The 26,681-nt window shown below is 35.4% G+C and overlaps 1 protein-coding gene and 1 pseudogene across 8 annotated transcripts in view; one reads left to right on the top strand and one right to left on the bottom strand.

Moving 5' to 3' along the window:
- The window catches only part of Cplane1 (ciliogenesis and planar polarity effector complex subunit 1), a 150,240-nt gene that overhangs the window by 79,765 nt on the left and 43,794 nt on the right, over positions 1-26,681 (bottom strand). For 7 of the 8 annotated variants that reach the window (XR_007347469.1, XR_007347470.1, XM_048802882.1 and 4 more), the window contains exons 22-38: positions 24,366-24,475; positions 24,044-24,202; positions 23,030-23,138; positions 19,668-19,968; positions 17,439-18,384; positions 16,623-16,661; positions 15,380-15,528; positions 14,307-14,473; positions 13,346-13,419; positions 12,523-12,602; positions 11,272-11,349; positions 9,154-9,346; positions 8,398-8,694; positions 6,749-7,519; positions 4,973-5,142; positions 3,211-3,277; positions 1,090-1,141 (exon numbers count right to left, since the gene is read on the bottom strand). Coding sequence is in view for 6 of the 8 variants with exons in the window: in XM_048802882.1 (XP_048658839.1) it covers positions 1,090-1,141; positions 3,211-3,277; positions 4,973-5,142; positions 6,749-7,519; positions 8,398-8,694; positions 9,154-9,346; positions 11,272-11,349; positions 12,523-12,602; positions 13,346-13,419; positions 14,307-14,473; positions 15,380-15,528; positions 16,623-16,661; positions 17,439-18,384; positions 19,668-19,968; positions 23,030-23,138; positions 24,044-24,202; positions 24,366-24,475 (3,762 nt within the window). In the remaining 2 variants the exon portion in view is untranslated. The remainder of the gene's footprint in view (positions 1-1,089; positions 1,142-3,210; positions 3,278-4,972; positions 5,143-6,748; positions 7,520-8,397; positions 8,695-9,153; positions 9,347-11,271; positions 11,350-12,522; positions 12,603-13,345; positions 13,420-14,306; positions 14,474-15,379; positions 15,529-16,622; positions 16,662-17,438; positions 18,385-19,667; positions 19,969-23,029; positions 23,139-24,043; positions 24,203-24,365; positions 24,476-26,681) is intronic. The other variant, XM_048802886.1, reaches the window with a different exon arrangement.
- On the top strand, positions 7,542-8,081 carry LOC107151111 (annotated as a pseudogene).

The raw sequence follows: 26,681 nt of genomic DNA, 5'->3' as shown, positions 1-26,681 counted from the left end.
AAGTGCCCCTGAGTAATTCAATCTCTGGTACCAAAAAATAAAAATAACATTGTACAAGAACATCTAGGGACATGGGGAAAATGTTTACCTTAATACTAGTATGTAAATACAAGTTAATTGCACCTGCTTAGCATGTGCTAGGCCCCCTGTACAAAAAAAACACACACACACACACAAATGAAAAAATTGTTTTAATATGAGTGGGAAAGAACTATAGAGGGGTTAGGAAGTGCAAGACTGAAGCTGAGCAGGTCAGTTACAAGGCGGCTAAAAGGAGGCCTGATGCAAGGCAGAAGCCTTGGAATGGTGATATCACTGTCAGGAAGATGCCAATTTAAAATTCGTACATGTTAATAAGATAAAAGTAGAAAAGAAAGATGAGAGACTGTGTATGTATTTGAGCAACATCAAAAAAAAAAATGTAGAAGCTGAAGTAATGACTGAAGTAATGACTGAATGGCCCTATGAGCACAGGAGTGAACAAATGAATTGCTGAGAAGAAAGATGTAGGGAATACATGCATTCAAGGGGCAAGAAATAAACTGTCCAGTTTAAGAAAAACTAATAATTTACTATTTATAAGTGAGTTCTTTTTCTGAACTGATTTCTCTATTTTTAAAGTACTCATATTTCTATGTTGAATTAAATCCTAGGCATATTCTTTCATAAATTCCTTTCATGCTTTTTACCTCATTTTTGAGATCCTAATTGATTACATGACCCTACAGCAGGGGTTGGAAATCTGTATAGAGCCAAATAGTAAATATTTTAGGGTCTGTGGGCTACATGGTCTCTGCGGCATCTATGCTATCCTGCTGCAGCTAAAAGCAATAACAGACAAGGCATAAACTAATGGGCATGGCTATGCTCAATAAAACCTGATTACAAGAACAAGCTTAAGCATAGTCTAGATGTGGCCTTCAGGGCACAGGTAGTCACCTGTTGCTCTATTGGATATCAACAAACACAATGCATCTTGTCAAAGACAACATGAAAAGAATTTATTCTCTTTTTTTATATTATATCTATTTCTAAAAAGCTGATTTTAACTCTAAACTTAAACATTATATTAATCATGCATATACATACCAAGAGGAATGCTGAAATCATCCAAAGGCTGAGAAACATGATGTTCTTGTTCCTAAATGAATTTCCAAGTACCAATTTATGATTAACTACAAGATACTTATTTTGGGAAAAAAAATATAACTGTAAAATGTTAAATTCTTAAGTACAGGTTCAATTTTTATCATTCTAGGCATAATTACTTATTCTATCAAGTTATTTACTCTGTAAAAGTTAACTCTACAAATGAGTTCACGAAATTCACAAGCCAAGAAATTAAAAAACAGAATTACCAATTTAACACAAAGTTACTAAGTTACTGGTATGGTTTGGATCTGAAATATCTCCCAAAGTTCATGTGTTAGGCAATATAGCAACATTCAGAGGTGAAATGATTGGATCTTGAGGGATGTAATCTCATCAGTGGATTAATCCATTTGATGAATTCATAATTTGAATGGACTTCTGGGTAGTAACTATAGGCAGATGGGGTGTGACTGGAGGAAACAGGTCCCTGGGGGTATGCCCTTGAGGACTACATCTTGTCTCTGTCTCCTCCCTTTGCTTTCTGGATACCATAAGTTGACCAGCTTTCCTCATCACACCCTTACAATATGATGCTTGGTTAAACCTCATGCCCAGAGTAATGGAGCTGGCTAACCATAGACTGAAGTCATGAGACAAAATAAACTTTTCAGGTATTTTCGTCACAAGGTATAGCTGACTAACACAGTATGTGCAATTATCCACTGCATATTAATTTCAATACTCTAATAGAATCCCAATCCTGTCAAAATCTTTCATGGACACAACAAACATTTTCATGAAATGCCTCTAAACATGCTCCTGAGGACTATTATGGTTTAGATTTGGTGTCCCCCAAAAGCTTATGTGTGAGACAATGCAAGTTTTGGTGGAGAAATGATTGGGTTACAGCCTTAACCTATTCACTTAATCCCTGATGGGATTAAGTGAGTGGTTAACTGGAGGTAAGTGGGGTGTGGCTAGAGAAAGTGGTTCATTGGTGGTGGGGCTATGGGGTATATATTGTGTATCTGGAGAGTGGAATCTCTCTCTCTGCTATCTGATCACCATGTGAGCTGCTTCCCTTTGCCATACTCTTCCACCATGGTGCTCAGCCTCACCTTGAGCCCCTAGGAATGGAACCTGCCTTCTATGGACTAAGACTTCTGAAACCATGAGCCCTCAAATAAATTTTTCCTTCTCTACAATTGTGCTGGTTGGATCCTTTAGACAGACACAGTAGCGAAACAGCTACTAAAACAAGGACTTACTGAAAAAGCATATCTTTAAAAAATCCACATGAATGAACTTCTGTTTATTTAATCTGTTGTTACCCAAGTAGCTAAATAGTCACCAAATTTTGAAAGAATGTTTACAAAGATCTGACTTACAGGTTACCTAATAAATGTTTGTTTGGCCAGGGTTGTGGCTCAGTGGCAGAGTACTTGCCTGGCATGTACAAGAAACTGGGTTCAATCCCCAGCAACACATTAATAATAATAATAATAATAATAATAATTTAAAAAAAAAACAAAACAAAGTTATAAAAAAATAAAATAAATCTATGTTTGGGAAACATTAGAGGCACCTCAAAGAGTGGTAAAATTCTAATAGGAAGACCCTAAATCACAAATCATATGCATTAAAATAACAGAGGAAAAAGCAAAGAATTATTTCAAGCATAAGAATGTCACAAAGGCCAGGTACAGTGGCATATGCCTGTAATCCCAGTGGCTTAGGAGGCTGAGGCAGAAGGATCACAAGTTCAAAACCAGCCTCAGCAACTTAGCAAGGGCCTAAGAAACTTAGGGAGACCCTATCTCTAAAATACAAAAAAGGGCCGGGGATGTACCTCAGTAGTTAAGTGTCCCTGAGTTCAATCTTCAGTACAAAAAAAAAAAAAAAAAAAAAATCACATAGGCAGATGCAGGGATCTGTGTACTGAATGATGAAGAGACTCCTAATCACAACCTGAAGCTTCCAGCACTACTAGACAAGCCACAAGAAACACCAAACTCTGTGAACATGCAAAGTCGGGAAGTAGTTGTTCTATACTCTGAGTTTCATGGCAATTTCTGAGTCATCATTATTAATGAAGGAATCCTCTGGCCAGAAACTCACACTTGTTTTTGTCCTAAGTTTTTCGCATCTTTTTTCTTGCAGCTCTTTCTCAGTTCGTCTTTTTTGCCTGTTAAAAACAAACAGCATAAGTCAGGCGTGGGCAGTACATGCCAATAACCCTAGAGTCTCAGAAAGCTGAAGCAGGAAGATCTCAAGTTTGAGGCCAGCCTCAGCAATTTAGTAAGGCCCTGCCTCAAAATAAAAAAGTAAAAGGACTGGGGATGTAGCTCAGTGGTGGAGTATGTGGTAGAGTGGCCCTGGGTTTAACCCCCTTAAAAAAAAAAAAAAAGGTATAAAATGTATTTAGTTTTTTTGTTTGTATCATGCTATACAGAAATCGTTATTGAAATCATGTTAATAAATTATTTAATAGAATTTAATTTAATTAGTAAGACATTCATTCTGCTAGATTGTAGACATATATATAAACAAAAAAATAAAAAATATGTGGTATTTATTCCTAGTTCTTCTACTACTTAACTGACTATTCTTTGGTGGCCACAGGATGTCAGGATAGGTTTAAACCTTTTAGTTAACTGTCAAACTCTCTTTTCTGCAGATTTGAAGCTGGTACTAGAAATCATATCAGATATATTAATTTGCCTATCCTGATAAGGCTAAGCACATTTAGTCACCTCAGTGAAATCCCAGTAAGGAGGAAGAGAGGTCCCCAAAACCTAAACAGAAGACTTATATTGAAGAGGGAAAACACAGAAAGGATAGAAGGAGTAAATCATTTCTGGAAAGAGCAATGGGAATAAATTTTACAGTCTGATAATGTGAAATTTTAGAAGTATTCTCTAGATTCAGTAAATCAATCAGTACGTGTCTTGAACATCCATTACAGGTAAAACACTAAGTGCTCTTCATTAGATATTACAGCCTTGCTTTGTACATATACACCTTTTAATGCCATGAAGCAATTACCTACACTCCTGCTTACTACAAGAGTCTGTAGAATATAAGATCAATAACAATAAATACTGGCTCAAAGAATCAGATAGTACCTGGAACACTACATGATACCAAATATTTTGCTGCAAAAGACAAGCATCTTTTACTCATTGAGTTATAAAAACACGTAAAAGAATCCTCCAGCCTGTGAACAGTAGAAACAAATTCCCTAATAGAAAAAAAAATGATAAGACTATCTCCCAGTAGAGATATTTTCCTCATTATAAGACACATTAAAATACATGACACTTGCCAGGTGTGGTGGCACACTCCTATAATCCCAGTGACTCAGGAGGCTGAGGCAGGAAGATCGCAAGTTCAAAGCCAGCCTCAGCAAAAGTGAGGCACTAAGCAACTTAATAACCCTGTTTCTCAATAAAATACAAAATAGGGCTGGGTATGTGGCTCAATGGTTGTGTGCCCCTGAGTTCAATTCCCAATTAAAAAAAAAAAAACATGACACATGGCAAGGAAACAGAATATGAAATTGTGTACTAAGCCAGGAGGTTGAACCAGAGGACTTCCATCTTTAAGACTACATGGATTACAACTGCATTCTTTGATCCATCAATAAATACTTGTAGATGAAAAAAAAAAAGACTATATGGATTTATAAATAATAATTTATTGATACATATCATCAAAAAATTAGAACTTGCCTTTTTTTAATATTTATTTTTTAGTTGTAGATGGACACAATATCTTTATTTTATTTTATTTTATTTGTGGTGCTGAGGATTGAACCCAGGGCTTCACACATGCTAGGCGAGCGCTCTACCGCTAAGCCACAACCCAGCCCAGAACTTGCCTTTTGTGACTGTTCTTTCCTTGTCTTAATCCAGATGGTTCTACTTTGATATTGAGAAGCTGAAGGCAACCAGAATCCCCTTGTTGCAATAAATGATGATGTGTTAGTTTCTGCTGGCTTTGTTTAAACGTAATGAGGTTTTCAAGTGGGATAAGCTGCGGTTTCTTACACTACAAGAAACAAAATAATGAAAGTTTATAAACTCAAATATACAATATGTTGACAAACTGAGGAAAAAATTTGTTTAATTAAACCAAAATATGCAAAAGAGAAAAAATCAAATATAACAACTTGGTAAGCTAAGTACTCATATTTTGAAGAATTAGAGATTTTAGAATGGAAATTTTCAATTAGGTCTTTTTTTTTTTTTTTTTAACACGTTAAGGATCAAATCCAACACTAAATTGCACGAGGTAGACAAGCACTATATCACTGAGCAATATATCACTGTATCACTATATCACTATATCTCTGGTCCTCAAGATTTCTACCCTTTTATTTTGTTGTTATTCTTTTTAGATATACATGACAGCAGAGTGTATTTTGACATATCATACACATATGTAGTATAATTTATTCTAATTAGGATCCCATTCTTTTGGTTATGCATGATGTGGAGTTACACTGGTTGTATATTCATACATAAATATAGCAAAGTTACATTTGATTCATTCTACTGTCTTTCCTATTCCCCTCTCCCTCCCTTCCCTTCATTCCCTTGTCTAATCCAGTGAACTTCTAATCTTCCCCTCTACCCTCCCTTGTTATGAGTTAGCATCCACTTATCAAAGATAGCATTCAGCCTTTGGTTTTTGGGGATTGGCTTATTTCACTTAGCATGATATTCACCAGTTACATCCATAATTTCATTTTTATTTATGACTGAGTAATATTCCATTGTGTATATATACAACATTTTCTTTACCCATTCATCTGTTGTATGGCACCTAGATTGGTTCCATAGCTTGGCTACTGTGAATTGAGCTACTATAAACATTGATGTGGCTGAAGACCTCTAGTTTAATTTTTAAAACAAGTTTGACAATCCCTAAATACAGTGATGGGAACTTGAGGGTTCATTATACTATTCTAATAAAATTTTTTTTTAATTATTTTCAAAACGCCAACTTTTCCACTTCTTTAATTCTACCTCCTTCTTTATATTGTGTTCAGGAGGCATGGTAACTATTTTTTCTAAGGAACAGCCATTTCTCTTTCCAGTATCATCTTTAAATCTTAAAGCATGCAACAGAATGAATTTCTCCCTAAGATGGTACTACTCATGTACAAAATTAGAACCTAAACATTTTGTATTTCATAAATCAAAGATAATATCTTAAAAGAGGATTTGGTGTACAAAGCTACCATTTAATTACATGCACAGCTACTGATAGAGCGGGGTTGACTTAACTTTAACCTATAACAGATTTGAAGAGAGTCATATCGCAATTGTTAGCAATCTCACTGGCTCACTCTTGCTCTCTACACATGCACACACCCACATGCAAACAAGAACACCTAATAATTATATTTTTTATTTCTTCTCTGAGAAGAAATAACTATGAAAGATTCTATTAAATTCTGATATACTGATAAAGAAAAAAGGCCTAATATCTCTAAAATACACTTATTATTTTAAACCTGAAATTTCTGTTATATGACATTAAAATACGAAAAACCCAAAAGCATTATTTAGAGTTTTCGATGAACTTATAGAATTCATGTTACAAAAAATGTAGGATCCTGCCCTTGTATCACTGCACAAAAATTAATTACCATATTTTCCGAGGACAAACATGATTGCAATAATGACAGTTGTGGGTATTTTCTTTCTTCTGCTACAGTTCTAGTATGTCTTGGGGGAACTGTAATTGATGCTCTTGTGGCTGATGAAAATATATAAGGAGACTTAAATTGCAGGTGCAACAATGGAAGTCCAAAGGAATTCTCAGGAGATATCTTAAGGGACCCTTGCTTAGCATCATAGAGTTTTTCTGGCTTTATTAATATTACAGAGTCCTGTTGAGATGTCAAGTTTTCTTCTCCAATATACTGACTGAAGTTCACATTCATAGGAATGTCTGTAATTACACTTTCTGCCCATTTCTTCTGCTCAGTTGCTTTGTTTATGGTTTCAGTACTGCAGTGGCTTGAGTATGAGTGGGATCCTGAGGTAGCGGGTATTTTTCCCTGTGGTACAGGAGGCTGGAAGCCACCGGATAACCCCCAAGCCTCTCTTGGCTGGGCCAGAGGCCGAAAGGGAATGTGTGGTACTCTTTCTGCTTGTAAAGAAAGGGGCTTGAATTCATGTTTATGCTCAAACTGAAGCAAAGGAAAGCCAGAATCAGGACTGGACGTTTTGGCAGGTGGAATAAGTCTAGGTGTCTTCCAGACATTAGAAGGCGTGGACAAAAGATGGAAGGGAGTATTTCCAGCAGGAGTTAGAGAAACTGAAGGGGGTGCTAAGCTTTGAGATGCTGGGGTGAGTCCTATCTTCTGAGATTGGCCATCTACTTGACATGAAGATACATTCCCATGGGGAACATTCTGGAAAGGAAAAAAAAAAAAGATATAATGTAAGTTTAGAATATTACAAACTCCATATTTTGTAAATGATTTTAAACATATTTTGAGGGGTGGAATGTTAAGAAAATTATTAAGAAATTAATTTGCTCAGGGGGCTGATGTTGACCGGAAGGGTCCAGCAGTACTGTGATGGTGCTCCTGGAGAGCCAGCAGTTCCTCAGGGAGCTGCCTAGGCTCTTCCAAAAGTGTCAGCTGTCGGGCAGCATGTACATCACCTTGAAGAAGTATGATGGTCGAACTAAACCTACACTGAGAAGGGTTCTGTGGAGGGTGTTGAGCCCTCAGACAAGAAGTGTCTGTTGAGAGCAATGGATGGGAAAAAGAAGACCATCACAGCGGTGAGCTCCAAAGAAGTGAATAAGTTTCAGATGGCTTACTCAAGCCTACTGGAGCTAACATGGAAGGGCTGAAGAAGAGATAAAAAGAGCAAGAGTAAGAAGAGCAAAGCAGCACAGTGAAGAGCACTGGATTCTCTGCTTTTACCAAACCACTGAATTGCTATATTTCCCTTTTGTTTATAGTTTTGCTCATAAATCTAGGTTTCTGGTTTCCCCATTAACCGTTTCCATGTGATATTAGGGTCATTTTGAAGAGAAGAAAGGTTGCAGTGTTTACAAGGTAGTTGTGGTAAGAAACCAGTTTATTTCAGATCTGTGATGCCTGGTTGTAAATTCCTAAATTAGTTTTTAAAAGTCTCTGTAGTCATCGTTGTGAAGAGCAATGTATCATTAAACACCTGCTTATCAGTAAAAAAAAAAAAAAAAAGATTAATTTGCTCAAATACCAAAAGAACAATGATCAGACTACTAGAACATTAATGGTATTTTTATTGGCATTACCTGAAGATTTCCATTATTATTTTGATCAGAATGGATAATTTCTTCATGGCCATGTGAGTTATTCTTGACAGGCTCCCTGGTGTACTCTCCCATGGACTGTGGTTTAACGAAAATTTTCTGACTAAGATTCCTACTTCTGTTGACTTCAACATCATCACTCCCTCCTGTAGGGTTTGAAACCTGGCTTGTTCCCAAACGTTCAATCTGAGTCTGCTGTAGAAGTTGATGCACATCTGGGAGGTTAGCAAAAGATGATCCTACTATTTGCATTAAACTAATGAAATTGATCTGTTGCAGCTACAACAAAACAGAATTAAAGAGATAGCTTAAAACATAATGAAAAGAATCTAAGGAATCAACAATAACCACCTGAATATTCTTTGTCACACTTTTGCCTTGGCATCTGTCAAGACTCATAAATGCAGACTGGGAGGCAGGGCCAGGAGAGATTTTTTTTTAAAAAAGGGTACAAAAAAGTACGGGAACATAAACACTAAATCACCAATGAAACCTGAGACAATGCATAAACCTATGAACCAGTTCACAAACCCATCCAGAGATCATAAAGGAGTGGTTCAATGGAGGAGGGTGAGAATAAATAAGGATTCCTAGAATGGGTGTGTTCTGAACAAGTTTTCAAGAAAGAAAACAGCAGAGAGCAGCACACCAGTGAGAAATTCATTTCTGGAAGTTTATTAACTTTAAACCATATACAATCATTTGTAGATCTACTTACTTTTGTAGAGATATGCTCACCTGAACTAATTTAAACATTTCATCTTGGAGCATTTGTCTAACAGAATCTGAAGAATCTGGTAATGGAGCCCTGTGTTCACTTCTCTGGGTTGTCCCAGGTGATGGAACAGGTGTTTCTGAAGCAACATTGACTCCAGTTGATACCAGGGGCAGAAATGAAGGAGATTTACCTTTAAATGCAGAAATCTGTACACTATATGGAAACATTTAAATTTTTAAAAATGCAAATTAATTTAAAAAATCTGTAACATCAATATTTAGACCCCACGTTTTTTTCAAATTTAGGGGTTATTTTGGCAGTTTTTAGGATCTCTGCAGTACCTATCATTTTTCATCTAAATGCCTGTATCAGGGACATGTACTGTCACAGTCAATGATGGTCCCTCCCAATGCTGCTACAGCACAGGAAAGTCCAGCATAGGTCCATGCAGGTATCTGAGTTTGAGACATATGATCATTCTGATTAACTATACAGACTTCATAATTTGGCTTAGGAATAAGATTTTTTTTTTTTTTAATATTTTTTATTTTTTTTTTTAGTTATCGGCGGACACAACATCTTTGTTTGTATGTGGTGCTGAGGATCGAACCCGGGCCACAAGCATGCCAGGCGAGCACGCTACCGCTTGAGCCACATCCCCAGCCCAGGAATAAGATTTTTGACTAAAATTAATGATTCAGATTAAAGAAAACTAAGGAAAGAATAGGTTAAAAAATGTTTAATTCTGAGATCAACAAAGCAAGCAGCTGCTGATCACCATTCAATATGAAACAACAGTGTGGTGAACATTTCCAAATAAATCAGGTCCCATTTAAAACAAACTCTAACAATTACAACTCTGGACAGGGAACACCTGGAATGTAGCCATTGAATCATCACTTCAAAAACCCTCTTGTTCCCCATGATGGAGAGAATCACAACCTCTAGGACAGGAGTTCCCTGTGTTTCTCCTTTGCTAGCAAAGCAATAAAACTTCTTTTTTTCCTTTTTCTAAATAAAAAAAATAAACACTAATAAAAACATTTATTTAAAAATAAAATTAAAGATCAAATCTAGTTCTTTGGTTTTGTTATTTATTTATTTATTTATTTATTTGGTACTGGGGATTGAACCCTGTGGCACTCTACCACTAAGCCACAACCCCCGACACTTTTTATTTTTTTTGAGTCAGTGTCTTGCTGAGTTACTCAGGGCTTCACTAAGTTGATGTGGCTGGCCTTGAAATTGTGATCCTCCTGCCTCAGCCTCCCCAGCTACTAGGATTACAGGTTTAAACCACTGCATCCAGCAATTTTTTGTTTTTTGAAATAAAATGATTGTTGGGGATCAATTCCTTAAAAATAGCAAGTAGCCAATGTTTTCTAAGCAAATAAATTTCATAAACTAAAGGAACAGATGTTTATATTCAAATAAATTAGTCACTGTTTCCAAAAAGAAAACAACATACTAAAATGCACTTAGATTTATTTGGGTTTACAGTCAATCCCTTTCAGCTAATATCTGCCTCTTATTGGGCATCTAACATGCTCAGTAACAAAACTTTTTTTTATATGGAACATTAATTTTTTTATATGGAACATTTTTTTTAATATGGAACATTCACGAAAAATAACCATCATGCCATATATGACTATTTTTAAAAAACTACTGGGATTTGTTTTCAACAACTAACAAGAAGACCAATTCTAATTATGTAAAAATTTTGTAAAGTAAAGCCATGCTATGTTTTCCTCCTAATTATACACGATTTCTAAACAGAAAGCACTCTGTTCATCAAAAGAGAATTAAAAGTATTTCAAATGATATTAGAAGTCAGAAGCTGAAAATAGCAACAATTACATCTTTCAATAATATATCCACTACTTTTTTTCTGGGAAAAAAGTATCCCTGTATGTCCTTAACAACAGGTAAAGAAAAAATCTTTGAATAATTAACTAAGATGTCAAACATTTGTGTTATGTTACTCTTTCAATATTGCATGGTGTGTTCATTTATTATTTTCATAGTTTTAGCCAACATTTAGCAGTTATTTCAAACTGGTACAGTAGGCATCAATTCATCCTCTTACTTACTTGTACAACATGATCATTTTTAAAGTAGTAGACAAAAATTCTTACCTAGAAATTTCTGAATTTGTATCTATACAAAACGAGTGAGAAACAGCATGTTCAGGATTTGAAAAGGCTTCAGTCATACTATAAATAAAAGTTAATAAGTGATTAGGAAGGAAGATATTGTTTACATTATCTAAGATACAGGTGATCTAATGATTAGCCATCTAAGAGTCTAAACATCCTCTAACACTCTGTAATGTTTGGCTCATAATCATAATCTACTTACATCTGTCTCCATAGCGATTAGAAATAGATTCAAACAAAAGCAAAAAAATATTTCTATATGACTTAACTTAAACAATGTTGATTGCTCAGCAACAAAAACAACAGAACCTAAAATGAGGGACATGAGGTTGGCTGGGACCCAAATTTCTCTTATGGAACAGGTAAACACTTTGCTTAAGAACACTGAAGAAATTGTTGTTGGGGTTGGGGTTGTGGCTCAGTGGTAGCGTGCATGAGGCATTAGGTTCAATCCTCAGCACCACATAAATGTAAAATAAATATCTTAAAAAAAAAGAAATTGTTGTCATGTATGAAACCGTAAAGACTAGTTTTTACAAATAGATGTATCTCATAAAGGCACATCACGTTAAATGTATAATTTGGGGGGCTGGAGGCAGAGGTCAGTGGTAAAGCATGTGCAAGACCTTGAGTATCGAACCCCACCCCTGAGGGGGGGAAAAATCTTTTTGTCAATTGTTCACAGTAGAACTAAACAAAATTTGTATACTAAAAAAAGAAAATCTAATTATGTTGCCTCTCATATTCAAGGTAATCCTAAAATTCTAACACTCATTTCTACAACTGCCCCTCAGCTCTTTCTGAAACAGTAACAAGCCAGCCAGCAGAGCATGTGCTCCTTGTAGCTCTACTGCAGGGCTAATGGGGAAAGATCATGTGTAATCATGATGCATAAGGGCTCTTTGATTCCATAAACATGGAAAGGTGGTTCGCTAATTGGCAGATGAACATACACTGTTCTATTTACAGTTATATTTTATTTTGATAAGACTGACAGTGATAGAGAAGAAAAGGTATTTTCGATATTATTATTTATTCCACTCTAGCACAACTTGAAAATGTAACATTTACCAAAAACCATTGTTTACTCTAGCTATAAACTGAAGTTACCAATTTCATTAGAAATATAATAACACCATAAAATACATAGTACAACTTCAGAGGAAAAAAAAAAAAGCTGCAGCTTCACTGAGAAGCCAGTGAAGTCATTTCATACTATCTTCCCCTTACCCTTTCTGTTCAACTGATTTTTCTTTCATATTTGCCTCCCATGGTTCTTCCCTTGGACACAAAACCTCTTCTGTCAGATGCTGTAAAAATAGTACCCAAAATGAAAAGAGGTAAAACATATAGGAATTTCCTGGGATGGGTATTTTGAGTTTCACATTAGCTACTTGCCCAGAGTAACAACAGTTTAAAAGCAAGGGAAAATCAAATACTAACATGTACTCCCAGGACTGCTCTGACCAGATCCTTAGACCATATGAACTGCCTTTGGCTATCATTCTGAGCTACTGAGCATATTCAGGTACAAAGACATGATAATTTTGAGTAGACTAACACAATATAAGTTACATACACTCATCACTGCATGATTATTAATTAATCTGTGAAAACAACCACAAAAATCAAAAAAGACCACTCTTTTCTAAAAGAATTGTTACATTAATTGGAACACTCTATCTTCCACCTAGATGTTCAATGTATATAGAATTTTGAGAAAACAAATTAATATAGAAAGTGCATATAGTATTACAAACTACATCCTATACTGAATTATACTTCATAAATTACGAACATTTTCACCACTCTTGATTAATTTGCTGAAGCAGTTTATGAAAAGAGAGTCATTGCCTAAAATTATTGGACATGTACTAGTAAAATTTTAGTGAAAGAAAAATTCTGCAAGGCATGGCTCTATTCTTAGCTCAATAGTGCAGATGTAAAAGATAATAGCTTTGCTTTGATATATTTTGTAATAGTGGATAAAAACCCTTAGATATAATTTAAACTCTAGACAGAAGTTAGATCATTTTATCCACTCTTGATTTACCTCTTCCAATTGCTGTGGTAAAGCTGGCATGTAAATGGCAATATTGGGACTTTTGAGACCTCCAACAGATTCTTCTAGAAGAAAATTAAAGGAAAAGAAAATTTGCCTTTTGAAAAATAATCGTTTGACTTATTTAAGGGTTTCAGGAATATTACAGGAAACATTTTCTACCTTAACAAAATATTTTTTAAAAAACACTTAGACTTGGGCTGGGGATGTGGCTCAAGCAGTAGCGCGCTCGCCTCGCATGCATGAGGCCCGGGTTGGATGGTCGGCACCACATACAAAGATATTGTGTCTGCCGAAAACTAAAAAATAAATATTAAAAATTCTCTCTCTCTCTTAAAAAAAAAAAAACACTTAGACTCTTCATCAGGTAAATCCCCGATGAGCCCTAGGAGAGCTCCTTTCCATATGTAAAGCTCTCAGAGTTTCTGCTTTGATGACATCTGTTTCATGGGGTCAATTCACAGGAATTAAGAGGCCTGTCATTATTAAACAGGTAGGACAAGAGGCCCAATAATTGTAAAAGCTACTAACAAAAAAATGCCTTATGTGTTTTTGGTTTTATTAAAAACCTAAGGCTGGGCTGGGGATGTGGCTCAAGCGGTAGCGCACTCGCCGGCATGCATGCGACCTGGGTTCGATCCTCAGCACCACATACAAACAAAGATGTTGTGTCTGCCGATAACTAAAAAATTTTAAAAAAATATTTAAAAAATTCTCTCTCTCTCTCTCTCTCCCTCCCTGTCTCCCTCTCTCACTCTCTCTTTAAAAATAAATAAATAAATAAATAAAAACCTAAGGTTACAAATACACTCAACATTTCATAAAGAACATTCTCTTTTTATTTCTGGGCTATTGTAAACATACTGACTTAGATATAAAACTATAATTTCAGGTATCACCTATTAATTTCAAATTAATAAAGTGAAAGAAAATGATGATCTATATAACTGACCTTCACAGTCTGACATATGCATATCCATTTCATCCTGTGTAAATGTTTCTACTTCTAAAAGATTCTCACTGGTATCTATAAATTCTTTTTCAGAATTATGACTGATGGAAATAATCTCATCATTGACTTCTTTTACTTTAGGATTTTCTGCTTCAGTCAGCTTTCCACTGAAAAAAATGCAGCAACTAAGTTACAACTCATTCTTGGGGACAAAGAGCATGCTTCCACTTGACTCCATGCTTTTTTAAACAACTATAAACTTCATTTTCATCTTTATCGAGTCTTTTTTTCTAATTTTTACATTTCTGGTACATAGCTCAGCAAAAAATTGATCAACAAATAGCTGAATATTCTAGTTTTCATTTACTTAAAAGACTAGAATAACTTCAACTTATCTAAAATTGCCTTTTTTCACAAAGGAATCTTCATGCTGTAAGAGCTTTTGCCTTGATATTTGCTATAATAAAGGTTCACATGGCAAACCTTTTCTCTCTCTCTCTCTCTCTCTCTTTTTTTTTTTTTTGGTACTAGTGATTGAACTCAGGGGCACTCAACCACTGAGCCACATCCCTAGCCCTGTTTTCGTAATTTAATTAGAGACAGGGTCTCACTGAGTTGCTTAGAACCTCGTAATTGCTGAGGCTGGCTTTGAACTCTCAATCCTCCTGTCTTAGCCTCCCAAGCCACTAAATTACAGGTATGTGACACTGTACCCTGCAAACCTTTTCCCAGGTACTTTGTTACAGGAAGCTAACACAGTATTCAGATATATTATTATTATTTCATATAAAAAACTGACAATTGGATTAATTCAACTCCCTCTGAATGGTCAATAAACTAATAACTGGATCTGTCAAGATGAATTAGCTCCTTTCTAAAAAAGCCAGACCAACAGGGATAAAACATAATTTGCAATTAATTGTTGAAGTATATCAGAAAGCTCATTTCTATTCTTCTAGTTCAAAGAAAATGCTCATTTCTTTAACTTTTAACGGTTCAATTCCTCCCTTTAAGCCCCAAACTAACAAACCAGTCAACCTCTATTGAAAAGAAGAGCACAAGGAGCAACTTACTTCAAGATACTTTGACAGAATTCATTCTGATCATCTCTTTCCTCAGTTCCACCTTGAGTTGCTACTACAGCTAAACAGCCAGCATCAGTTTTGCTCCTCCTCCTCTCCATACTGCATCCAATCTGAGACTTACTATGATTCTCTAGCTCCTGAAACAAACCATTTATAGCATTTTGTTTTCATTAGTGATCCCTTAATTTTTATATTTAAATTATTCATACTTTCTATAAACTTCTCCTGATCAATTCTCTTATTCATTTATCAAGTATTTATTGCAGTTTTACAACTCAATATTTGTTACTGAAGCAATGACCAAGTCTTTATTCCACCTGGAAAAAGCACACATGACTTCTTACATAGTATACCAAAGAAATAAACTTCGAAATTCTTAAAGTGTATCTTAATTATTTTCAGGTCACCAAACAATGGCAATGAAAAATTGAATACTCTAGTTTCACTTTCTTTGCAATTATAAAGACATTTAGCTAGGTGTTGTGGTAAACACCTGTAATCCTGTAATCCAGTCTCAGCAACTTATACCCTGTCCCAAAACAAAATACAAAAAAGGACTGGGGATAGAGCTAAGTGATAAAGTACCCCTGGATTCAATTTCCCAGTAGCAGAATGAATGAATGAATGAATGGCAGACTATTTTAAAAAAATAAAGACATTCAGTAGTTATGACCCAGTGGCCAGGAGTGGTGGTACATGCCCGTAATCCCAGAAGTTTGGGAGGCTGAGGCAGAAAGATTTTGAGTTCAAAGCCAGCCTCAGCCTTAACAACCAAGCAAGACTCTGTTTCTAAATAAAATATAAAGTAGGGCTGGGGATGTGGCTCAGTGTTTAAGCACCCCTGGGTTCAATCCCAGGAACCAAAAAAAAAAAAAAAGATACATTGCACGAAAATACAGGCACCTAGGAATTTATGCATATATTAACTAGAAAACGCAAGTTTCAAAGATAACACATAATCATAGCACCAAATAATTAAATTGTGTACCTTAGGAGAACAACTGATCTCAAAAACAAAAATAAAAAAAGAAGGAAAGAAAACACCCATATAAACAAAAAATAAAATAATACAAATTCTGGGTGATTGCATGGATCTGGGGAGTTTCTACAGAAACTCTTATACAGTTGACTTCCTTACCCTTGAACCAGAATAAACTATTTTAGAATGAAGGCACTTGCTACTGACCAGAGAAAACAAAGAACAGCACATCTCTACTGACAAAACACCTACCTTTCCAGGTGAGGTTCTTCGCACTCTTCTGGCCTGAGACTACAAATAAAAAGATTCCCTGTTGCATTTAATGAAGCATCAATAATAATAAATGGGTCAATACCTAGTCCTTCATCTGAACCAAAGGCTGACACTTAAAAGAGAAATAATATAAGTGTTATGGCATTTGTAATATCACTTAAAGTTATTCATCTTTTTTTATTTTTCACAAACACATACACTTCAAAACCTACAGCCTCTATGAAAGCACTTGTACCCTCACCACCACCATTATCATTATTGTAGTGCTGAGGATGGAACCCAGGGCCTCACACATGCTAGGCAAGTGTGAGTTACACCCCCAAACACTAATTATGTTTAAGAATTAAAAGAATTACTGGTAGTTGGGGCTGGGGTTGTGGCTCAGAGGTAGAGTGCTCACCTACCATGCATGGGGCACTGGGTTCGATCCTCAGCACCACATAACAATAAAAAAAATGAAGATGTTGTGTTCACCTATAACTAAAAAATAAATATTTTTTTTAAAAATTACTGGAAGAAAAAAATTGAGTGATAAAGAATATAATTAGGAGCTAGGATTGTATCTCAATGGCAAAGCACTTGCCTAGCATGTGTGAGGCACTGGTTTTGATTCGCAAGCACCACATGTAAATAAACAAATAAAATAAAGGTCCATCAATGTCTTAAAAAAATAAAGAATATAATCAACATTACTATTAATTTCCCATTAATTACTGATTCTTTAATAAAGGGGAAAATATACAGTTTTAATAAAAATTACAGTTCTTATTTCTAATAAACAGTTGACTTCCTTACCTTAATAATGGCATTTTTTGCCTTAGATGTAGAAAAATAATAGGGTTGCTCCAAAAGCCATAAAGAGGTAAGAATGGCAGCTGCAGAAGTCTTCACACGAATTACTGGACTGTACTCACAGGGTGACCGAGTGATACCAGAATCACAGAGCAGTCTTCGATCAGACCACCTTATCATCCACTCCAACAGTCTTCCTATACTGCCAAATGCATTCTTTACTGTCAAAGGGAGATCTTCCTGAGGGTTAATATCATTGCACTGAACTGCTTTGAAACTGTGTCTTCTAGTTATAGTGGTCTTGGAAGACCAAAAACTATAGTTTGATGGTCTCTGGTTCAGAGGTTTCTCTCGATTACCATCTTGAATTCTGTAAATTGACTTTTTTTTTAAACCAAACAATCCACTCTTTCCTTCATCTTTACTGATTTCATGCAAAGGGTTCTCTAAAAAAGGTCTCATCCCATGACTAACAAGTTCTGAAGTCGAAAGTGCGTGGTTTTCTAAAGTTATGGCATATCCATCACTTACAGAGGAAGCTTTTCCAGATTCAGGTGACTCAGGAGCAACTACAAAGCAAGAGCCAGCTCTAAACACATTCTGGCTTTTAGTTTTGCCCTGACGTCGTTTTAATGTTGTATGTACATCAAAAAGTAAAGAATTAAGCTCATGTTCTCTAAGTTGTACAGAAAAGCTAGTTAAAAATGGAATGCCAGGATCTCTGGAACTGAGAAGGTCTCTTTCAAGAACGTAACTCAAGAAAAGATCAAGGAATTTAATATATTCATCATCATCACGCTCAAATTCCCAAATACCTATTATAGGAAGTGTACTTTGTGATAGCTTTTCGTGATCTTCTTTCCTTTTAGGGTTTTTGCTCTGATTACATATTTTCTTTCTATCACTGGGCTTATGAATCAGTGTTAATTCCATGTTATCTGGGGAGTTTCTACAGAAAAAAAATTGAAAAAGACATAATTAATGATCACTGAATTACTAAAACTGATCTCAGAATTGACATACAAAATATCTGTACTGATTAAGTCATGCAACATTTTTGTGCCTCAATTACTGTTTCAAATGTGGAAGGAGACTAAAATGATCTCTAAAAACATTCTATAGGCTCAACAAATACAACACACTAATATCAGAGGGAAATCTTGTGTTTAAAGATATTAAAATATACTGACAGAAATTTAACTATAAAAAACAAGAATACTTTTTCTGGGTGTAAAATATGGTCCTCTAAATTTTATCCAGAATTTAAGAATACAAAATCAATAAAAACCACAAGTTCTTTCTTGTGGCTGCTCCTTTCAGCCCCCTTACACATACCATATGCAAAAGCGAGACTGCTCTTTTTTATTTTACCACAGAAAAGTTGGGAACTTTTTCTAAACACTTCCAGCTGCCATGAAACCCATTAGGCAAGCACCTTAGCTGCCAACAATAATTACTATAAAATTTCTTTTTCAACACTGTCCTTAGGGCAGAACAGATACTTAAGGTCTCTTGATGAGGTTGAAACTAACACACTTTTTCTGAGAATACACAGTAAGCAGCTTTTAGGGGATGCCTGTGCTAACATTTAATGATAACTGTTTTGTGAAACAAGCACACCATTTAAAATGCCATTAGATACAGTTTAAGCACACATTTGGAGTAGATGTAATAATTTCACTTAAGCAAAATTATTGTTGATTATATAGTCTTTAAGTCACAAGGGAAAAAAAACTGTACTGCAGTTATTAGAAACATAAAAGAAAAATTGGCTTAAATCACAGTGACATGGGTTTAGATAATAAAAGCAAGAATTTACCAACAATTGATGAATAAGTTTCAAAAATAAATATGCAAAATCAAAGCAGATCCACAGAGGAAAGGGATCGTCGGGGTATGGTAGGAGAGGAGGGTAGAGGGGAGGATTGAGGTAAGTGTTGGGGAGTGATATTGGCCAAATTTTATACTGTTAAATTGTGTGCATGCATGAATACACACCACAAAACCCATCATTATGTACAAGTACAATATACCAATAAAAAAATGTGGAAGGAAAAAAAAATGAATATTCAAGTACTACCATGGAAACCCTTAAAAATAATATGGTTAACCCAATCACAGTGTTAAGGGTTGGGTATCCCTTATGCAAAATGGCACCAGAAGTGCTTTGAATTATTTTTTTAAATTATTTTCCAAAGGAAGTGAATGGTTACTAAGAAATCTTAGTTGTACCTTTGACAGAAAGGTATCCTAGTTTTTTCTTCAGCCAACAAAGCTTCAGAGAATGTATCGGCTGTATCTCCTTCACTATGGATCATAGAATTTCCCAGTTCTGTGAGGGTGCTTCTGCTCAGGCTAGTCCCCAGAGAAAACCTATCCAAACCCACAGTCTCATCTGGTTTTTCTTCTTCAGTTGGTTCCCATACATTCATCTCAAAAGAACCTATATTTCTCCGCACACGTTTTAGAGCTTTTACCCTCACTTTATGGATAGAATGCATGACAACAGACATCATTTCCTCAGTCTGGGGACCTAGAAAGAAAAGAAGAAAGGGGCTTGTGGTTCATTAAATTATTTCAACACGATATATGGAAACCCAATTCTGGTCCCTCTTGGAGACATGGAACCTAAATAACAGCTAAGGCTTATTTCCATATTCTTACACATTATGTTTTCTTCAGTATTCACTGGAAAGTCTATTTCAAAAATCAAATCAATAATTATTAAAAAAAATAACTAATATTATTTTCTATTTCCATAGAGTGGAGAATAAGAGAAAATGAGTATAATTTTATCCAAAATAATAAGGACACCTTTCATACTGCAAGTAGTAAAAAATAATTGAAAGGAAAGTTTTTCAAGGCTACCTGTAGAAATTTTTTTAGAAAAAAATTTTAAGCATTTTTATTAATATATAAACAGGACATTTTAGAAGATAGCAAAATATATATTAAAAATACAAATCACAAAAGCAAGTTTGTTAATGTAATAATGTATGATCATAGGACATTATGTATGATCATGAGACAATAATGTATGATCACAGGACATAACTAGACTTGATGATTGTAGTTCTAAAAAATGACAGTTGGGGCTGGAGTTGTGGCTCAGTGATAAAGTGCTCGCCTAGCATGTGTGAGGCCCTGGGTTCAATCCTCAGCACCACATAAAAATAAACAAACAAAATGAAGGTATTCTGTTAAATTACAAAGAAAAAATAAATACTAAAAAAAATGACAGTAATATGAATTCTTTAAAAATTTCCAACCGGAGTGTACAGATTTAATGCAATTCCAATCAAAATCCCAGTGGCATTCCTCATAGAAAAAGTAGTCATGAAATTCATCTGGAAAAATAAGAGATCCAAAATAGCTAAAGCAATCCTTAGCAGGAAGAATGAAGCAGTGACATCACCATACCAGACCTTAAACTATACTATAGAGCAATAGTAACAAAAACAGCATGGTATTGGCACCAAAACAGACTGGTAGACCAATGGTACAGAATAGAGGACACAGAGATTAACCCATAAAATTACAATTATCTTATATTAGACAAAGGCACCAAAAACATGCATTAGAGAAAAGATAGCTTCTTTAATAAATGGTGCTGGGAAAAATGGAAATCCATATGCAACAAAATGAAATTAAATCCCTAACTCTCACCAAGCACAAAACTCAACTCAAAATGGATCAAGGACCTAGGAATAAAACCAGAAACTTTGCATCTAATAGAAGAAAAAGTAGGCCCTAATCTTCGTCATGTGGGATTAGGCCCCAATTTCCTTAATAAGACTCCTTTGGCATAAGAATTAAAATAAAGAATCAATAAATGGGATGGAATCAAACTAAAAAGTTTTCTCTCAGCAAAAGAAACAATCTGTGAGGTGAATAAAAAGCCTACATCTTGGGAGAAATTTTTACCCCTCCCACATCAGATAGGGCACTAATCTCTAGGGTATATAAAGAACTCAAAAAGCTAAGCACCGAGAAAACAAATAACCCAATCAACAAATGGGCCAAGGACCTGAACATACACTTCACAGAAGATGATATACAATCAATCAACAAATACATGGAAAAATGTTCATCATCACTAGCAATTAGAGAAATGCAAATCAAAACTACTCTAAGATTTCATCTCACTCCAGTCAGAATGGCAGCTATTATGAAGACAAACAACAATAAGTGTTGGCAAGGATATGGGGAAAAAGGAACACTCATCCATTGCTGTAAAGCAGTATGAAGATTCATTGCAAAATTGGGAATGGAACCACCATTTGACTCAGCTCTCCCTCTCCTTGGTGTATACCCAAAGGACTTAAAAACAGCATACTACAGGGACATAGTCACATCAAGGTTTATAGAAGCACAATTCACAATAGCTAAATTGTAGAACCAACCTAGATGCCTTTCTATAGATGAATCAACAAAAAAAAAAATGTGGCATTTATACACAATGGAATATTACTCAGCAATAAAAAATAAAATAAAATCATGGTGCAGGCAAATGGTGGATTGGAAGAGATAATGCTAAGTGAAGTTAGCCAATCCCCAAAATGCAAATGCTGAATGTTTTCTCTGATCCAAGGAGGCTGATTCATAGTAGGGTAGGGAGGGGAAACATGGGAGGAATAGACAAACTCTAGATAGAGCAGAGGGGCAGGAGGGGAAGGAGGAAGGTTAGAAATGATGATAGAATGTGATGGTCATCATTATCCAAAGTATATGTATAAAAACACAAATTGGTGTGAATATACTTTTTATACAACCAGAGATATGAAAAACTGTGGTCTATATGTGTAATAAGAATTTTAATGCATTTCGCTGTCATATATAAATTTTAAAAAATAATAAAAATAAAAACTTCCAGCTGGGCTCAGTGTGGTAATCACAGCTATTTGGGAGGCTGAGGCAGGAGCATCACAAGTTCAAGGCCAGCCTCAGCAATAGCAAGACCCTGTCATGAAATAAAGGATTGGAAAAGGAGCTCAGTGGTAGAGCACTTGCCTAGCAAGGACAACTTGCTGGGTTTAATTCAAAGCACCTCAAAAAAATAATAACAACAATAATTATATGGCCACTAGTGTAGCTCAGTTTAGAGCACACACTTAGCATGTATGAGGTCCTGGGATCTATCTCAACACTGCCAAAAAAAAAAAAAAAAAAGTTAAAACAATAATATATATTTTGCTATAATTTTAAAAAAATCCACAAGGTCATCTTGAATATATAATATAAAATAACCACAAATGGAATGAAAGAATACTACTTTTCAGTAGAGAGAGAGAGAGAGAGTGTGTGTGTGTGTGTGTGTCTATACTATTTACACAGTATATAAACACTAGTTTACAAAGCACTATATGCTGATCAAAGGTCACACAGTTAATGACTGACAGAGCCATGATCTAAAGTAGCTCTGTCTGGCTCCAAAGCAAGACAATTAGTTCTGCCGAGAGGAAGTGTGGCTATCTTCTCAGAAAGGAAAGACAAAAATGCACAGACCCACACAAACAACAGAAAATGAATGCTTTCAAACAAGAGGGAGCATCTCTAGCCATTTATCTATTAGATATCTAAGAAATAACAAATACCTTTTACAACACAGTGTCTGAGTCTCTGTCGAAGACAGTGATACTTTTCTCTTAAAGGAACTCTTATTTCCTCAGGATTGGGAAATGCGTTCACAAATATTTCTGCCACCTTAAGAAAAAAATTTTTGAAATTTCTTTGAGCAACATCATTCTTATTTTTTCCTTTTCATTCCTCAAACATTTCAACTCAAACATAAATGCATATTTATTACTAACTTTTTGATGTCAGGTCAAATCCTCTCTTAAGCATGAGCTTGCTAATGAAAGTTCAGCATCAGCTTTGTCTTTTTTATTTTTTAAATTTTAAAATATTTAATAAACAAAAATTGTGTACATTCAATTGCACAATGTGATAGTGTCCAATTTTATTTATTTATTTGTTTGTCTGTTTATTTATTTATTTTGCAGTACTAGAGATTGGACCCATGGCCTTGTGCATGCTAGGCAAGCAGTCTATCTCTAAACTACATCTCCAGTCCTTTTCTTTTGAGACAGAAATGCAAATCAAAACTACTCTAAGATCCCAAATAACTGGGATTATAATCATGATGATTTGATATACATATACACTCTGTACTGATTACCCCAGACAAATTAATTAACCAGACATAGTTATCATTGTGTAGGAGATGGTGGTAAAGACACTTACAATCTCTCTTATCCAATTTCAGGTAAATAATACAGAATCATTAACTACAGTCACTATGGCTGCACATTGGGTATCCAAAACTTATTCCTCATATAAATGAAAGTTTGGACCCTATAACCAACATTTGCCCATTTCCACCACAACCCCAACCCTGACAACCTGTTCTACTACTCTCTGCTTCCATTAATTCGAATTTTTTAGGTTTTACACAGTGAGATGATATAATATTTGTCTCTGAGTATGGAGGATATTATGCTAAGTAAAATAGGCCAGACATAGGGAACATTAATTTTATTAAACAAAATAAAAATTCTTCAAAGTCTCTAATTCAGATTTAAGTTTATTTTCACCTACAATCACATCACCTTTCTGATTGGTGGCAATTCTCCAATAAGGCTCAAAATTATATCCTGAATAAGTTCTTCAATATTAAAAAACCGAGAGAAAGGTAGCATTCTATAAGCCCATTCCAGTGCACTGAGACAATGCTCCACCATACAGGAATCAAACTCCTCTTCAAAGTCCTAAAGAGATATTCAAAAGATAATTGTCTCTTCACTTTAGATGAATAGACCAGAGTGAATTAAAAAAAAAAAAAAGTTTATTTCAAAGAATAAAATCTTCCATTAAAGAATAATTTCCCAAGTAATGTTTGTTCATTTTTCTTACTCTTCTACTGGCAAATACCTTTTCTCCCATCACATTTTCTCTTGCTTTCTGATATTGCCTACAACTATAGGATAATTTATCACGGATATGTAGCACCCAGCACAAAGCACAAAGTTCTCTGAAGCAACCTAAAGTAGGAATAAAAACATGAAAAGAATGTATGAGTATGTACATTAATAGAACAACTTCACCTCTGATGGTTATTTTTTCAAAATAAATGTCTTTATTTTGTTAATTATAAAAGAAACACATTTATCATAAATACCTTATATGAAAGTCATAGGTTCTTCCAGAATTTTGATGCACATTATTGTATATTTCATGCATATCAGTTGATGAAAAGTTTGGAAACATAATCATAAACTATATAACTTACTCTATTTATTATCAGTTTATTCATTTTGTAACTTCATGGGGTTAATATCACCAATATAGTATGGAGTATCATAACTTAACTACACATAATGCAAGGGCTCACAGTACAAGAAAAAAGAATTTCAACTATTCTGCTAACACTAAATTTACTTTCCCTGATCTTAATTAAATATGTCCATAAGTAAGACTCATCTTTTCTACTACTATAGCTAACAGAGCCTTTTCCTGTGGAAGGAGAAAAGTAATCCCCCCAAATTTAATAGTCATTAAAAGCCTTAATATTTTATTTATTTTTTTAATATTTATTTTTTAGTTGTAACTGGACACAATACTTTTATTTATTTTTATGTGGTACTGAGGATTGAACCCAGGGCCTTGCACGTCCCCAGCGAGCGCTCTACCGCTGAGTCACAACCCCAAAAGCCTTAATCTTTTTAAATGAGCCTATTTTTACAGTAAACTGACTTTTATTTTAGTGATTACTATTTTCATTTTTGTTAGAAAGCTACTTAATTTATTTTAAAAATAAATTGCAAAGCCACAAAGTATATTTAGATGTTATGAAAACTGAGGAGAAAACAGGTCTTCTACAAATCTATCCACCCCAAAGAGAAGAGTGGTGGGTAAACACCCCAAAGACTGTCAGGATCATCTGTGGGCAGTTTTGCACTATGATCCAAGTCCATACCCCAGATTCTGATGAGTTATACCAAGGGAGCATGGCCCAGTCTGTTGAAAGGCACCAACTGATAAATGTTTCACTATTTCTTATTTCACAGGCATGCTGGGACTGAACTAGGGTCAAGAATCATAAAGTTACACGCAGAACAAACTCAGCAGCTACTCATCTAAAAACATCCCTTTTCCATGTTTTTCCAATTATAGATTATTATCAGGCTATAAAATCAATTCAGTGAGTCTCAACCATTTAAAAAAACTAGAATACAACAGAAAATAGCAATAGTGTACGGTACATAATAAGGATGGCTCCTTATATTTTCATTTCCATATAGTACTGTACTGAGGTACATACAACACTAATATATGTACGGTACTAATATAATATCTGTATCTTATTAGAAGTCGTGGTCATGAAAGTTTGAATACCAAAAAGGTATCATCAACTAAAACTGAATGAGGAACACACTCCGAGCCCGGATCGGCTGAATTCAAGCTCCCGTTCGCCTGCTTCTTGCAGACAAACTGCTGTGACTCAGCACGAAATGATCCCGCTGAAACAACTGGTCGGCCCTTCTGAAACTACGGAGGTTAATACCAACCGAGCCTTCATAGGCAGTGGCCACAGGATTGAAACGGGGCTTGGGAGAGCCAGTCAGGACCCACCTGTTGCATTGGTCACCCGGCAAAGGGAAACGAACTGTCGCCATTTGCATGGGATACCACCAGGGCAGAGAACTGACCTCACCAGAATGCGGCGGAGGAGATAACTTCATTGAAACCAGCGGCGACAGGTGTGTAATCCCCTAGCCTTCCCTCTCCACACAGCAGGGAAAACTTAAGGGCCCCTCCAGCTCTCCCGTGAGTGCGATAGCCAGACCAAGAGAATCAGGAGTGGCGTGGGACCCGCGGCGCGGAACTCCCGACTACCGCTCCCATATATATATCCAATATACAGAAAAAAGAGAAAATATTAAAAGCTACAAGAGAAAGGAGGCAGATTACATTCAGGGGTAAACCAATAAGGTTAACAACGGATTTTTCATCACAGACGCTGAAAGCGAGAAGATCCTGGAACAACGTATCTCAAACACTGAAAGACAATGGATGCCAACCAAGAATTCTGTATCCAGCAAAATTAACCTTCAGGTACGACAACAAAATAAAAATCTTTCATGATAAACAAAAGTTAAAAGAATTTGCAGCCAGAAAACCAGCATTGCAAAGCATCTTGAGCAAAACACTACACGAGGAAGAAATGAAAAACAATAACCAAAACCA

This window comes from Marmota marmota, unplaced genomic scaffold, assembly GCF_001458135.2.
Source record: "Marmota marmota marmota unplaced genomic scaffold, marMar, whole genome shotgun sequence".
NCBI classification, from domain to species: Eukaryota; Metazoa; Chordata; class Mammalia; order Rodentia; family Sciuridae; genus Marmota; species Marmota marmota.
This window is presented reverse-complemented; position numbering and strand designations above follow the sequence as displayed.